This window comes from Fukomys damarensis, unplaced genomic scaffold (genome assembly GCF_012274545.1).
Source record: "Fukomys damarensis isolate Sample0158 unplaced genomic scaffold, DMR_v1.0_HiC HiC_scaffold_10, whole genome shotgun sequence".
Classification (NCBI taxonomy): domain Eukaryota; kingdom Metazoa; phylum Chordata; class Mammalia; order Rodentia; family Bathyergidae; genus Fukomys; species Fukomys damarensis.
This window is the reverse complement of record NW_022900922.1, coordinates 32,826,267-32,840,489: the sequence shown is the minus strand read 5'-3', so window position 1 is coordinate 32,840,489 and position 14,223 is coordinate 32,826,267. Positions and strand designations below refer to the sequence as shown.

The window sequence follows — 14,223 nt, the reverse complement described above, 5'->3', positions numbered from 1 at the left end:
CCAGCACTCGGGAGGGTGAGGCAGGAGGATCGCTGTGAGTTCAAGGCCAGCCTGGGCTACATAGTGAGCTCCAGGTCATTCTCAACTACATAGTGAGACCCTGTCTCAAAAAAACCAAAAAAAAAAAAAAAAAGAAGTGAAGCCAGGAACTTTTTTTTTTTTTTGGTACCAGGGATCAAACTCAGGTCCTTGCATTTGCAAAGCAGGTAAGGAACCACTGAGCTAAATCCCCAGCCCTGCCAGGACCTTTCTGATGCTTACTTCATTCTTTATTCTACACAGCGCCCCCTGGGTGGGGAGCTATTTTTTAGGTCATTAATATGAACAATCACTGATCTTTAGGCAGAGTGACTGACCCAGAGTACAGTACTGCTACTCTGAAATGCAGAAGTGCTAAAATAGGGGGGGCTCCCTTGACATCTTTAGCTTTCAACTGATCACATTATTTTATATTTTATTTTCCTGTAGACATGGAAGCATTAGGTGTTGAGGAAAGATAAATAGGGGCCAGGGATATAGCTAGGAGGCACAGTGCCTGCCTGGCAAGTACAGGGTTCTGAGTTCGATCCCCAGTACCAAAAATAAAACAGTAACAATTAGTGAAAAGGAGCAATGCTTTACTCCCCCAACCCCCGAAGTAGGGCCTTCCCACTGAATTACATGCCCAGCCCTTTTTAAATTTGACAATAAGGAAGAATCCTTAAAAACAGAATTATTTACTTGCAGGTAATACACTGATTGCTGGGAGTGGTGGTGCATGCCTGTGATCCCAGCACTCAGGAGGCTGGAGAGCACTCATGAGAACTGCTGCAAGTTTGAGGGCAGCCTGGGCTAGACAGTGAGTTCAAGACCAGCCTAAACCACAGTGAGACCCTGTCTCAAAAGAAAAATAATCTTTCAGAGATAATACACCAATTATAGATTCATGGGAGTCTTCTAAGGACACTTTCAAGGCAAAACTCGATTCAGTTCAAGTTACTATAACACATGTAAAAAACAAAACCTACATATTTTTTCTAGTTCAAAATGGTTTTTCTAAGCAGTTAGAGTTAATAAGATTTAACTATGCTTAGTAAAAATTCAAATACTTTCAGCCATGCCCACAAAAAACTGAAATATAGTACATAGGCCCCAGCTTGTGAAAATCATTCCTTATTTGATGCATTTTCAGGTTTTGGAAAAAATAAAAGGTCTTTTTATTACAGATATTTTAAAAACCATAGCCTATCCAAATACACACTGATATGATGTTGTTATGCTATTTTAAAATGCTTTGTGATTTAATAAAATTAATATATAATGTAGGTTTGCTCTATCTTGTAAACCAAATATGCAGTTGCATTGTTGCACAGTACAATTAAAGTTTTATTGCTGACTAGGACTGGGGCACATTTAGAAAATCATTTTGCAAAGGTAACTTCTGGGACCACTTGAGATGAAAAGGTCATGAGGCCCCAAAAAACTTACAGGTTGTCGCCTCTGCCAGGCTGGGCGTGGTGGTGCACACCTGTAATCCCAGTACTTAGGAGGCTGAGGCAGGAAGATTGCCACAAGTTTGAGGGCATCCTGGGCTACACAGGGAATTTAAGGCCAGCCTGAACTACAAAGACCGACCCTATATAAAAAAAAAATCCCCCCAAATCATTGCCTCTACCAAAATAATCAAAACAAGCCAAAAATGGCTATTGTTTAAGGGGAATGAGTGCCCAGGAACCAAAGAAATGTCTCCAAACCTGTGGCGATTTAAAAAAATTTTTTTTGTTAATAATTCTTTCTGAAAACATATATTATACGTAAGTATATGTCTCAGTGCATCAAGAAACTACTAGAAACTTGGGAGTTCTGGGTTAGCGATTCAGAATCTGCAGCAATACCTTGGCAATATCTGGCTCCATTCCTTCCTCTAATTGCTCTTGCAACTGAGCAGTCTCAGCTTTCAGGACACAATTCTGCTCCTTACGCCTCATGACCTGCTCTTGAAGTTGTGTGCTTTCATTTTTTACCTCGTTGATCTGCAGCTGGAGTTTTATATTCTTAGCCTTTTCATTTTCACAGACGAACAGCAAATTTTTAACTTGAGTGATCAATTTCTCATTTCTCAATTTCAATTTCTGTCTCTCCTTCAGGTTTTCCTTTTCATGTTTCTGGAACTCCTCCTGTAAAGCTAAGAACTCTTGCTGTCGGGTCTCTTTTTCTCTTTGCAACAAGTCCAGAGCAGAAGTGGTGGCCCTCTCCAGCTCTCCTTTGAGTTGCTGCAGTCTTTCTACTTCTCCTTCTTTCTCACTCAAGCTTCTATCCATTTCTATACACTGGCTTACAGACCTATTCTTCTGTTGAACTTCAGTAATGTACCTTTCCTGTAAATGAGTATAATTGGTCTTGACTTTTTCAACTTGGAGCTGTAAGGTTTCCTTCTCTTTCCTGGATTCCTGAAGATGCTTTTCAGTGATAGCTAAAATCTCTTGCAAATTCTGCAATTTCCTATTAATGTCACTCTTCTCTAGCTTCATGTTATATTTTTCCTCAATTAATTCTTCCATATTCTTCTCTAGCTTACTAATGATGTCCAAGGACACTGGCTGTTTGACAATCTTCATCTGTAGCTCTTTGTTCTTCTTCTGTAAACACAGGTTGCTACACTGAAGGTCTTGGATTTGCATTTGCTGCTCTCTATTTGTATGTTGCAATATCTGTAAGACTTCATTTAAAGCCATGTCCTCTTGTAGAGGCTGTGAGTTTTCAGAGCTTTGCTCCAAGTCCAGTGCCACACAGGTCTCTTGAGAGGCCTCAACACTCCTGGAGACACCCGCTGGGGACCAAATTGAGCCAGTCCTTGGGCTTTCCAAACCTTCCACCAGGACTTCCTCCTGGTGACTGACTGACACCTCAGAAATATCCTCAGAAATTTGAACTTCTTTTGAAGAAAATTCAGTCTGTAAATCATAGTAAATAAAATAAATGTCAAAGAATAGAAAGATCATGAACTTTGGAGTCAGATCTGGTCCTGAATTCCATATTGCTACTTTGGTTTCCTCAGCTACAAAAGAACAATAATACCTATCTCCAATAATATTTACTTAACAAAGTTAACACCTAAGTATTAGTTGCTGAATGCATGTAGAGTATCTAAAAGCACAGCAAACACAAGCAGTGGGCGTATATATTACAGAGATATGTATTCATGTTTACTTGAACAAAAGAAAAATTATACTTTGATGCTCACAATTTTCTATGATGCAAACTTTTCTGAACACCAAAGGCTCTGTTTTAAATTAAGACTTCTTTAAATTCCTTTTTTTTTTTTTTTTGAGACAAGGTCTCACTATGTAGTTCAGGCTGGTTTTGAGCTCATCATGTAGCATAGGCTGGCCTCAAACTCACGGCAATCTTTCTGCCTCAGCCTCCCAAGTGCTGGTATTACAGGTGTGTGCCACCACGCCTGGCTAAAATTCTTTATCGAGACAATTACTTCTCCATGCTATGGCTTCTATGAACATTAGAGTGGCAGAAACACATATCTTATGATTGACTTTATGCCCCCAGTATGGGTTTGGGGAAGGTAACAAAGGACAGAAAAGTGTGGTGAGGAACCCTGCAATGAATGACATTGAAAATCCAGCATGACAGTGCATGAGGAGTAGTATTAGACCAATTTAGAGATACTACAACCCTGGTTTTTATGGATTTTTGTTGCTGTGAGATGAAGACAATTATCTTACTGAAGCCTTCAAAGGCTGATATCTGCTCTTAATAGCTGATTTGGCCTCCCTTGTGTTCTCACTTACAACATCCTTTCTGAAACTTGCATTTCCTGCATGCTGGGCTTCCTTCAAGTCCTAGCAGATACCTTACTTCCTTAGTGGGACACCGAAGGTCTGTAACTCTGGCCTGGGGTGCTTTCCCACCCACAGATGCCTTAGGATACCTGCTCATCTTTCAGGCTCAGCTTGATGACTGATTCTTAAGGAAGCTTGACCAGACTCCCTGACCAGGGCAGTACCCATTACAGATGACCACCTTACTTCCCTACAACTCTTAACATAAATGCAAATTTAGGGCCTGGGATTTAGCTCAGTGGTTCCTCCACCTGCCTTGCAAGCGCAAAGGCCCGAGTTTGATCCCTGGTACCAAAAATAAATAAACAAACAAATAAACAAATAAATGCAAATTTATACTTTTTTTCTGTGATTCCTAGATTAATGTGTGTCTCCTCTACTGGGATGGTATTTTTATACAAAACATATGCTTGTTTGTTTTTGAACAATTATATAACCAACACATAGGGTGGAGACTGGTACAAAGTAAATTCCCCAGAAGTATATACCGGCTGGCTGAAATAAATGACTAAATACAATGGAAACATGAAGGAGCAATTATAAGAAACCATAATTAAGCAGGTTTTTAAAAATGCTGCTTTCCAAAAATGAATAAGGGAGAATAAAATTCTCTTCTAAACGTTGTCCTTTACTTCCAAATGAACAAAAAATAAACTCATTTTGTAAATGAAACACAGTAACTATAACTTATAAATTTAAATTGAAGTGATGATTATTTAGGCTATTGTTGGATTATATTTATTTTTCCACACAATTCTTGGAGCTTTTTTTGTTTAGAGAGTTTAGAAATTATATTGTTGGTATCTTCAATGTTTTAAGATACTATATGTGTGCCCAGAATTAATACACCAAAAGATAAATTCATGTTTTTCATGTAGGTAGAAAAGTTAATATTTTTCATTTGCCAATAGAAATCTCCCAGCATAGAAAAACCCTATGCTTCTATTGTCAAATGATCAATACCTCAGCACATCTTCCTCTTATCAACCTTCCCCTATGATTTCCCACTACTTTTATTCAACAAATATAAAAACCAAATTATATTCAAGGTGCCATCTCGATGCCATGCACATAAAAGACAAGACAGAATTTTGAGCCTCATAAAAATGACCATTTGTTAGAGCTAATCTCCAGGTATGGATTTGAATTAGAAAAATTTATATTTGAATTGGTTAAGATCTCAGAAAACATTTTCCCCAGTGACCCAAGACCCTCTTATTGATTTGATGACTTAACAGTACTTGGAAAAGTCTCAGACTGAACCCTGTCTAATTTAATATTCCACAGGCTTCACTGACCATCAACAATCTTACCTTCTCTGTTTTACAATTAACTCCCAGACCATGCAGGGTAAAGCTATTCTCACTATAAGATGGGTCTTCAGCATTTCTGGAGACGCTTGTTTTATACAAAAAGTTTTGAGGCTGACTAGGCTTGAGGATAGATCCCATGGCACTATGCGTAGCCGACAGCTTTTCTGTAAGTGGCAGGGTCTCTTCATTGCCGTGGCTTGGACTTCTAGATGATTGTGTGACACACTTAAGAGGAAGTTGGTCTTTAGTTGTAGAAATGCTAGTTTCCATTGAATTTTCTTCTTTAAGTAGATCTTTTGTTACATTACTGTCTTTTGTATAAGTATACACAGGACTTTGCAATTCTGGCCTCTCTGTGTAAGAAAAGCCTTCTGCTGGATTTTGACACATCATTTCATCATTGAATGCTTCTATCCAGTGAAACTTGCAAATGGGCTCAGAATGTCTCAAGGAAGAAATTCTGGTGTTAAATGGCTGGATCTGTATATTTTTGGGGTGACTTCCAATGTCAGTATCTCATTAGAAAGAGAAAGAAGTGAGTAAGAATTAGTTTACCACAAATTTATATGGCAACATTTATATTTACAAATAAACTTTGACACATTTTAGGAGTTAAATATTATTTAAACCTTATTTGTTGTGTGGATCTTATCATGGTTTTGTGCTAGCAAATAAAACAAAGTGACTTTTTTTTTCTTGGTACCAGGGATCAAATTCAGAACCTGTGCTTGCAAGGCAGGCATGGCACCACTGAGCTAAATCCTTGACAACAAAGTGACTTTTTACAAGGGAAAAGAACTGTCCAAATGATTACAAAAGAGGATGGTATATATCAGTCTGGTAAAATACCATTACATCAAATTTACAAAAATTATTTTTGTGTACTATAATTTTTAAAATTCCAAAATGCACATATTATAGTATAATAATGAACACATACATGTAAATTTGTTTAATCTTACACCAATCCCATGAGCTTCGTACTATTACCATCCCTCTTTTACAAATAAAAGGACATACAAGAGGTGTTAACTCATTTTTCTGAGGCCACAGAGTCGCTAAACAGTGCAGCTGAGATTTTAGAATACTGCTTTAAATGTAATACTGTACTGTTTCTCAATATGACAATTGTCCAGATTTAATGTTTTTTAAAAATCAGAAGCAAATAAGACAAATGAAATAAAATGTTGCAAAATTAATGACCTCTTCCTTTCTTTTTCCCTCCCCAATGGTAACCACTATATTGAAGTCCACATGAACTCATTCTTCCCAGCTATCTTATTCATCTTTCACTGATCCCTAAATAATACATATCAGGTTCCCACACTTCTTCATTCTGTGATAACCTTAAGGGCTCAGTGATTTTTCACAGCAACCACAGACCAAAAGAAACACTTTAACAGTTCCATTAGTCCACTATCCCTGTTTCCCACAAATTTCAAAACACAAAGCACCACCCTAGGTATTATCCTTTAAATTTTTATAGAAATAGCATATATATGTGTGTATACACATGCAACAAAACAGAACACAAGTATTTCATTCAAAATTTTGCTTCTGAAACTTAGCCATGTAAATACATGTAGATCTAGTTCATTTTACTCACAGATCAAACTGCTTTATTGACTATTTAAATTTCTCCTAATTTTGCTATTTTTCAAAACAGGACTGCTACGGTCACCCTCACATACATTTCCCTGTACACCAATGTGTGTAGCTCTGGGTATATACCTAGAAGTATAGCTCTATTATAGGAAAAACACTTCTACTTTACAGGACTGTAAAATTATTCTCCAAAGTGATTGTACCCAATTTATGCTTCTGCTAATAACATAGGACTTCCTTTGGCTTTCCATTCTTCCAAAACACATCAAACTGATATGCATCAAACAGTATTTTTCTGTGATCTTTCATATATTTAAGGGCCTTACAAGTTTCTTTCTAGTTTTCTGCTTGTCACACAGTAAGCTGTGTATACACAACCACAGGCTGAACTGTCCCACCAAAATTCCTATGATCAAAATAGATCAAAGATCTAAATATTAAAACAGAAACACTGAATCTGCTGGAAGAGAGAATAGGTAGACCTCTGGAGGACTTTGGGGCAGGTAACAACTTCATGAAGAAAACCCAAACTGCACGGGAAATAGTGCACAGAATCAACAACTGGGTTCTCATCCTGCTAAAGTGTTTGCACCGCAAAAGAAACTGCCAACAGAGTAAATAGACAAGCTATAGAGTGAGAAAAATTTTAGCCAGTACTTCCTCAGATAAAGGACTAACATCTAGAACATACAAAGAATTGAAAAAAAACCAGCCCCCCAAATTTAAAGACGCAATCCAAAGGGCATCTGAAATGAATAGATACTTTTCAGATGAAGAAATAGAAACAGCAAATAAATATTACGAAAAAATGTTCAGGGGCCAAGGATTTAGCTCACTGCTTCCACTGCCTGCCTCACAAGTACAAGGTCCTGAGTTAGATCCCTGGTACCAAAAAAAAAAAAAAAAAAAAAAAAAAGAATTAGAATTAGAGGTTCCATTTGACCAGCTATTCCCCTGCTGGGTATCTTTGTGAAAGAATTAAAAGCATCTTACCACAGTGATACAGGCTTACCCATGTTTATAGTGACACAACTTCGTAATAGCTAAATCTCAGAAACAACCTAGATGCCCATCAACCAATGAAGGAATTAAAAAAGATGTTTTTTTTTTTTATACAGTGGAGTACTACTCAGCCATTAAGAAAAGCTTGACACATTTATAGCTAAATGTATACAACTTAAGACTATAGTCTTAAGTGAAATAAATTGGACAGATATGCGTAAATATTGCAGTCTCTCTGGTATGAGAAAGTGAAAGGGTAAATAAGGACCAAAATGTAAAATAGATAATATGAAATAGAAAGAAACTCTTCCAAATCAAAGGGAAACTTTAAAAGGGAGAAGAGGGGAAAGGAAGGAAGGGAATAGGGAGAAAAAAGAGAAGGAAAAAATGGAAACAAAGCTCTTGAAAACAGCATTGAAGGGAGGGGAGGTGACTGGGAGAAAAAGAGGAATCAAAATACACCATGTACAGGTATAAATTCCCTTGTTTTTTTATTTGTTTGTTTTGGTTTTGTTTTTTTTGGAGACAGGATCTCACTTTGTAGTTGAGACTGACCTAGAACTCACTATGTAGCCCAGGCTGGTCTCGAACTCACAGTGATCCTCCTGCTTCGGCCTGCTGAGTGCTGCGATTACAGGCGTGCGCTACCACACCCGGCTTATAAATTCCCTTTGATGAATGTGATCACTACATATATTCAAATTGTACAGATAAAATTAATTTTAAAAAACATACACATTTTGAAACATGTACTTGTATAGCATACGACTCTAGTGTCTGAGACTGAACTTGACTCACACCTCACTCAATCAAAGCTACATGACCTTGGGCAAATAAATGGGGATTAAAAACAGCCCTTATTTCAATTTTTTAAAAAATCTTTATTTCACAGAACTATTTGTGGATTAGATTTAATAAGGTATATAACACAGCCTACCAAGGTGCCTGGCTATTATTGTTTTTATCACAGGCCACAAAAAAAGTTTCTCTATTTTGTATATTACCAAGATACTCACCATCTAACACATTGTCTTGTGTGCTACACATATCCTCAGAAAGTGTGGGTGTGTACTCATATCCCCTTTTCACAGTCTCTGTTTCATTCTGTTAATAAAAAAGGCATTAATATATCAAGCAAAATAAACATCTCAGTGTGTATTACATACATTGCAAAGTAATTTTCTATTTTATATATATATATATTTTTGTGGGGGTGGCATTGGGGATTGAACCCAGGGCCTCCAAACTGAGCAACATTCCCCACTTTTTTTTTTTTGAGACAAGGTTCTTAATCATTAAGTTACTAAATTGGCCCACAATAGGCTCAAACTTCCAATGCTCCCATCTCAGCCTCCCATACAGGCATGTACCTCCAAACCTGGCTTTTATTAGTTTTTTGCACAGGTAGAATGTGCTTTCTAATATCTTTCTCCATTGCATATTTGCCTTCCTTTCAGTAAAACTATTCTAATACAGTCACATTAAATGATAAACAACCTGATGCTTTAGTACTCTGGGTTTTTTGCAAGTCAACTCCTGTGACTATAAACAGGGATATATCAGAATGTGTATCTTTTATTTATAATTCTTTGATGTTTGTTAAGTCTTATCTAACATTATCAGGGGAGTTGTCAATCTAGTCTTTTGATATTTAAAATATACAAGACAATTCCAGTAATGAGCCGATATCTCTAAGCACTAAGCTATTTTCAGTTACTCGAATGTTACCTAAGACAAAAGCATTCATTACACTATTATATATAAAATAATCAGGAATTTTTTTTTTTTGGAACCAGGGATTGAACTCGGATCCTTGCCCTTGCAACGCAGGCCACCGAACCACTGAGCTAAATCCCTGGCCCCATAATTAGGAAATTTTTGAGGAAAACACTTATCATGAATAGTGTGTCAAGTATCTGGACATAAATCATGTCATAAAGTCTTATTTCTAATTAATATCAGCTGGCTGTCTTCAATCATATTTTTAAAGAAATCTTCCATGTATTAGAAGTACTTGATATGATAAAAATTAAGTTACAGTCAGGGATTTAGCTCAGTGGTTCTGCTGCCTGCCTCACAAGTGCAAGGACCTGAGTTCAATCCCTGGTACCAAAAACAAACAAACAAACTAACTAAATTACAGCTTTTAACATTTTGGGTTTTTTGGTACCAGAGGTCTAACTCAGGACGTTGCACTTGCGAGGCAGGTGGCGGCACCACTGAGCTAAATCCCTGGCCCAACAATTTTTTATACTTGTCCCTGATTCAGACCATTCCTCCTAATCAGATTTTTAACATATTAATAGTAATATACTCGAAAAATAAAACAGCACTATTCAGTGAGGTGCAGTGTCACACAACTTTAATCCTAGCTACATGGGAGGTAGAGGCAGGAGGATTTCAAGTTTGAGACCAGCCTGGGCAATTTAGCAAGACCACGTCTCAAAAACATTGCTGGGCACAGTGGAATACACCTATAATTACAACACTTGCGAGGATGAGGTAGGACTGCTGTGAGTTAGGCGAGCATGTGCTACAAAGTCAGTTCAAGGTAAATCAGAATTACAAAGTGAGATCTTGTCTCACAAAACCAATCAATCTGTCAATAAGTAAATAAACAGGGCTGAGAGCGCACAGTACCTCTAGGTTCAATTTTTAGTACTGCAAAAGTGAATAAATAAGAATTTTAAAAAGCCCTATTCATTTGGCTTCATACTATACTTCACCTACTCTTCTTGGGATTCTACTAGTCATAGAATTTGAGGTAATTTTTTTTGTCCATAAATTTATTATAAATAAAATGCTCAGTGAAATCCAAGGAGAATCTCATGTAATTTAAGACACAGTGTTTCAAATGTAGTACATAGTATACCAATTAACAAGTTTAAACATTAAAAAAAAGAATCCTGACCATCAAATATAGAAAGCACTCAAAGGCCTACTACCCAGTAAGACCAATTGACCATTTCTGTCGACAAATATATATATAAATATAATACATAAAAAATATATAAATGTTTGCTATATACCTACAAAGTAACTTTATTAGCCACCTATTCATGAAAAGTTGTTTCCAATGTTTAATTATGGACAATCCTTTAAATATCTTATTTGAATATTTCCTAGAGGTAGAATTGTGAAATGCAGTTTAACTCAATTTCCCATCCTATCACTAAAAAGACCTGCAGAAAGGCTTCGCCAATTTAGACTGAGCCACATGAAATTTTCAGTATTTGACTATTTTTGAGGTACAAAAAGGCAATTGCACATAGCACAACTTAATTTCTCTTATTCCCCTACACTTTTTTTTTTGCTCTTGTTTTTTGAGACAGGGTCTCCCTGTGTAGTTGAAACTGACCTGCAACTATGTAGCCCAGGCTGGTCTCAAACTCACAGCGATCCTCTTGCCTCAGCCTCCCAGAGTGCTGGGATTACAGGTGTGTGCCACCATGCCCAGCTTCCCCTATACTCTTGCTGGCAACTATCAAACATTTGGAACACTCATGAAGACCTGCAACTATAGCCCAGGCTGGTCTCAAACTCACAGCGATCCTCTTGCCTCAGCCTCCCAGAGTGCTGGGATTACAGGTGTGTGCCACCATGCCCAGCTTCCCCTATACTCTTGCTGGCAACTATCAAACATTTGGAACACTCATGAAGACTTTTGGGACATTAGTCTCCTTTATCATGTGTGAAAGGACAGTAGGAATTTTCATGAAGGCAAGGATGGAAGTCATTTCCCTGCAGGCTGCTGTCATTGTCATTACCAGTTATAACCAAACCATCTGCACACTGACACAGTGGAAGGTGCTCTAGACTGGGAGTCAAGTCTCTTATCTTGCCTCAGTGACAGAACTGTGGCCATGTCCCCTGGCTGCACTGTTGGGATATACGAGTGGGTAAAAAGGATCCATCTTAACACTCTATCTGTAGAACTCTTTCTTTATACCAACGGGACTGGAAAGCCAGGCTGTTCCCCTCCTTCTATGCCCACTGGAGATTCTTCTATTGTCCTCAGAGATCTGAAGAAATGGTCACACAGGAGACAATGTGAATACTAAATGCGTCTGAACCTTCCAGGACTCACAAGCGATGCACACCTGAGGGAAAAATGAAGCAGGGCTGCTTTCCGTGCAGGAGGGCAAATCTGAGTGACTTAAATCTTGAGAAAGACCACTGACATGTATGGCGTCCAGTTCAGACACGCTTTCTAAATTTTCATGAGAAACATCCACTTCCAAATGTACAGGAACTGAAGGTGATGAACACAACTTATTTTTTCTTTTGCGTTGCCAGGGATGATGAACAAAACTTTTGAGAGTCCTCGATTTTAATAGCTGAATGATAGAAGGTCTCTTAAAAAAACACACACACATACAAAATTTCAGCGTTTATTAGTATACACCATTCCCCCTACACTTCACATTGAGAAAGCTACAAAGTTCACTGCCTTAAATTTAAAATGCTATTTATTAAGTTGTTACAAAAATTAAAAAATTTGGTCTTAGTATACTACGACTTGATATGGTATTAACTACTGATTTGGATAAATGTCAGTATGTGGCCATTGTCCAATAATTCTCTAAAAGTGAAGGCCTTTCTTGGCCACTTAATGAAGGGATATTCACAAAATATTACAGACTGATTAGTTTTCACAAACACTATTTCTATTTGATATTTTCTATTTGAAAAACTCATTACTGAGTCAAATCCAACACTAACACAGTATTTCTTCCTCCACGCTTTTCCTTTACCATACCTCTTCTCTCAGGCACTAGAGATTGAAAATTTGGGGGATTTTTGCACCCTAATCTCATCACCCACAGATACTCAGTTACCAAGTTCTGCCCATTTTTTCTTTAAAAATGTCTTTCCGTAACTCATGCTTTTGTTCCATCCCCCTATCACTGTCCCATAGCCACACGACATACTCATCTTTCAGAGATGGGACTGATGCCCAATCACACCAAATTCTACTGGACCCTGGAGACCTTCCACAGCCTACACCCACCTTACCTACCCAAAACTGCCCCCTTCTCTACTCAGACATGGCTCGTTTACTTGCAAATAAATGCCTTCTGTCCCAATTTGTGCTTTTCTCTCAAAACCTCCCCATCTGCTCATTTATCAATTTTTAAATTCCTGTGTTTTTAAGTCTTTAAATCTCTACCTACAACTCAGTACCTATTTGTTTACTGTTTTAATCTTCACCACTGTTGCAAGGGTGTTAAGTATTTACATTTACACATTATAATTCCCTTGAGAGGAATCTACTTACAGCTTTTCAACACCTCCTAATACACACCTGCCTGTGTTGGCTACATAGTAAATACTAAATAAATCTTGCATTCTGAAGACTTACTTTCTCTCAAACTACAGTTGCTATTTGTCTGAATAAACTACTGAATTATTGAATCAACAAAGGGATAGAACTCGGGTCCTTACACTTGTAAGGCAGGCGGGAGAACCACTGCGCTAAATCCCCGGCCCTGAATAAACAAATTTTTTGAGGATTAGTTGTTTCCAAATCTATGTAGTCACTTAGTAAAGTATAAAAATGTAAGCCATGCGGCTATGCAGGACTGGTGAAAGGCTCAACTTTATTCTTTATCTTCCAAATAAATAAATAAATATTTCTGGATTGACGTGAAGGGATCTATAGTCTCTGCTGTTTTCTAAACTTAAAAAAAAAGTGTGAACTCGTAATTTACAATTACACTTCTTTACAACGGTGTTCATTCCTCCAATTGCACCAATTAATTTTTTTAGCCAGGCTTATTTTTCTCATCCTTCATTTTTGTCCGCAGAATTCATGTTGGATTTTTAAAACTTGTACTCAAATGTTCTGCTAGCCATCCCGGAGACGTTCCAAGCTGTTAAATATAGGCGTTCAGGGATGTCACGGGCGTTCCTAGTAAGCACTTTAGTTTTGTACTGATTTTTTGCAGTCGCATAACAAACTTTAACTTTTCAAAAGCACTTATCTCATTTTCACCTGGAAACGCACCAAACTTTCTAAGACACAAAAGCGTGCTCACTTCCATGATCCATAGTTTGTCGGGCCCATACTAAGGAACCGTCTTCGTCGTCCAGCACAGGCGTGGAGGGAGGGGGGCGCGTTCGCCTTCCCCTTCCCGCTGCGAGCTGAGTGAACCGCTGGGATCTCGGCAGCCGCCGCGCCCTGTGTGACGTCCACGGCGGGCGACACGCCGCTCCGGGTGAAGTTAGGCAGACTCGGACCGCCACGGGCCAACAGGCGCGTTCTTCCGCATGAGGAACCCAGAGCAGAGCACAGAAACGAAAGACTCCAGGCATTATGGGCGGAACAAACCGGACAACTCCACATACCCGCGCCACCCTGCTAGAACTTCCTTAGCCCCGTCCAGAGAGTCCTAGAGCGCAGCCTCCCCGCGTGGGGCGGTACTTCCGGCGGGTCGACTTCCGCAAAGGCGGGACTTCCGGTCAGT

The 14,223-nt window shown here is 38.3% G+C and overlaps 1 protein-coding gene across 8 annotated transcripts in view; it reads right to left on the bottom strand.

The window, feature by feature from the left end:
- The window catches only part of Cage1 (cancer antigen 1), a 32,363-nt gene extending 18,153 nt beyond the window's left edge, over positions 1-14,210 (bottom strand). For 6 of the 8 annotated variants that reach the window (XM_010622812.2, XM_010622814.2, XM_010622815.2 and 3 more), the window contains exons 1-5: positions 13,795-14,210; positions 11,857-12,111; positions 8,773-8,860; positions 5,150-5,664; positions 1,875-2,933 (exon numbers count right to left, since the gene is read on the bottom strand). In XM_010622812.2, the coding sequence (XP_010621114.1) occupies positions 1,875-2,933; positions 5,150-5,664; positions 8,773-8,860; positions 11,857-12,111; positions 13,795-13,800 (1,923 nt within the window). In that variant the 5' untranslated portion in view covers positions 13,801-14,210. The remainder of the gene's footprint in view (positions 1-1,874; positions 2,934-5,149; positions 5,665-8,772; positions 8,861-11,856; positions 12,112-13,794) is intronic. The other 2 variants (XM_010622817.2, XM_010622819.2) reach the window with 2 other exon arrangements.
- Positions 14,211-14,223: the final 13 nt, after the last annotated feature.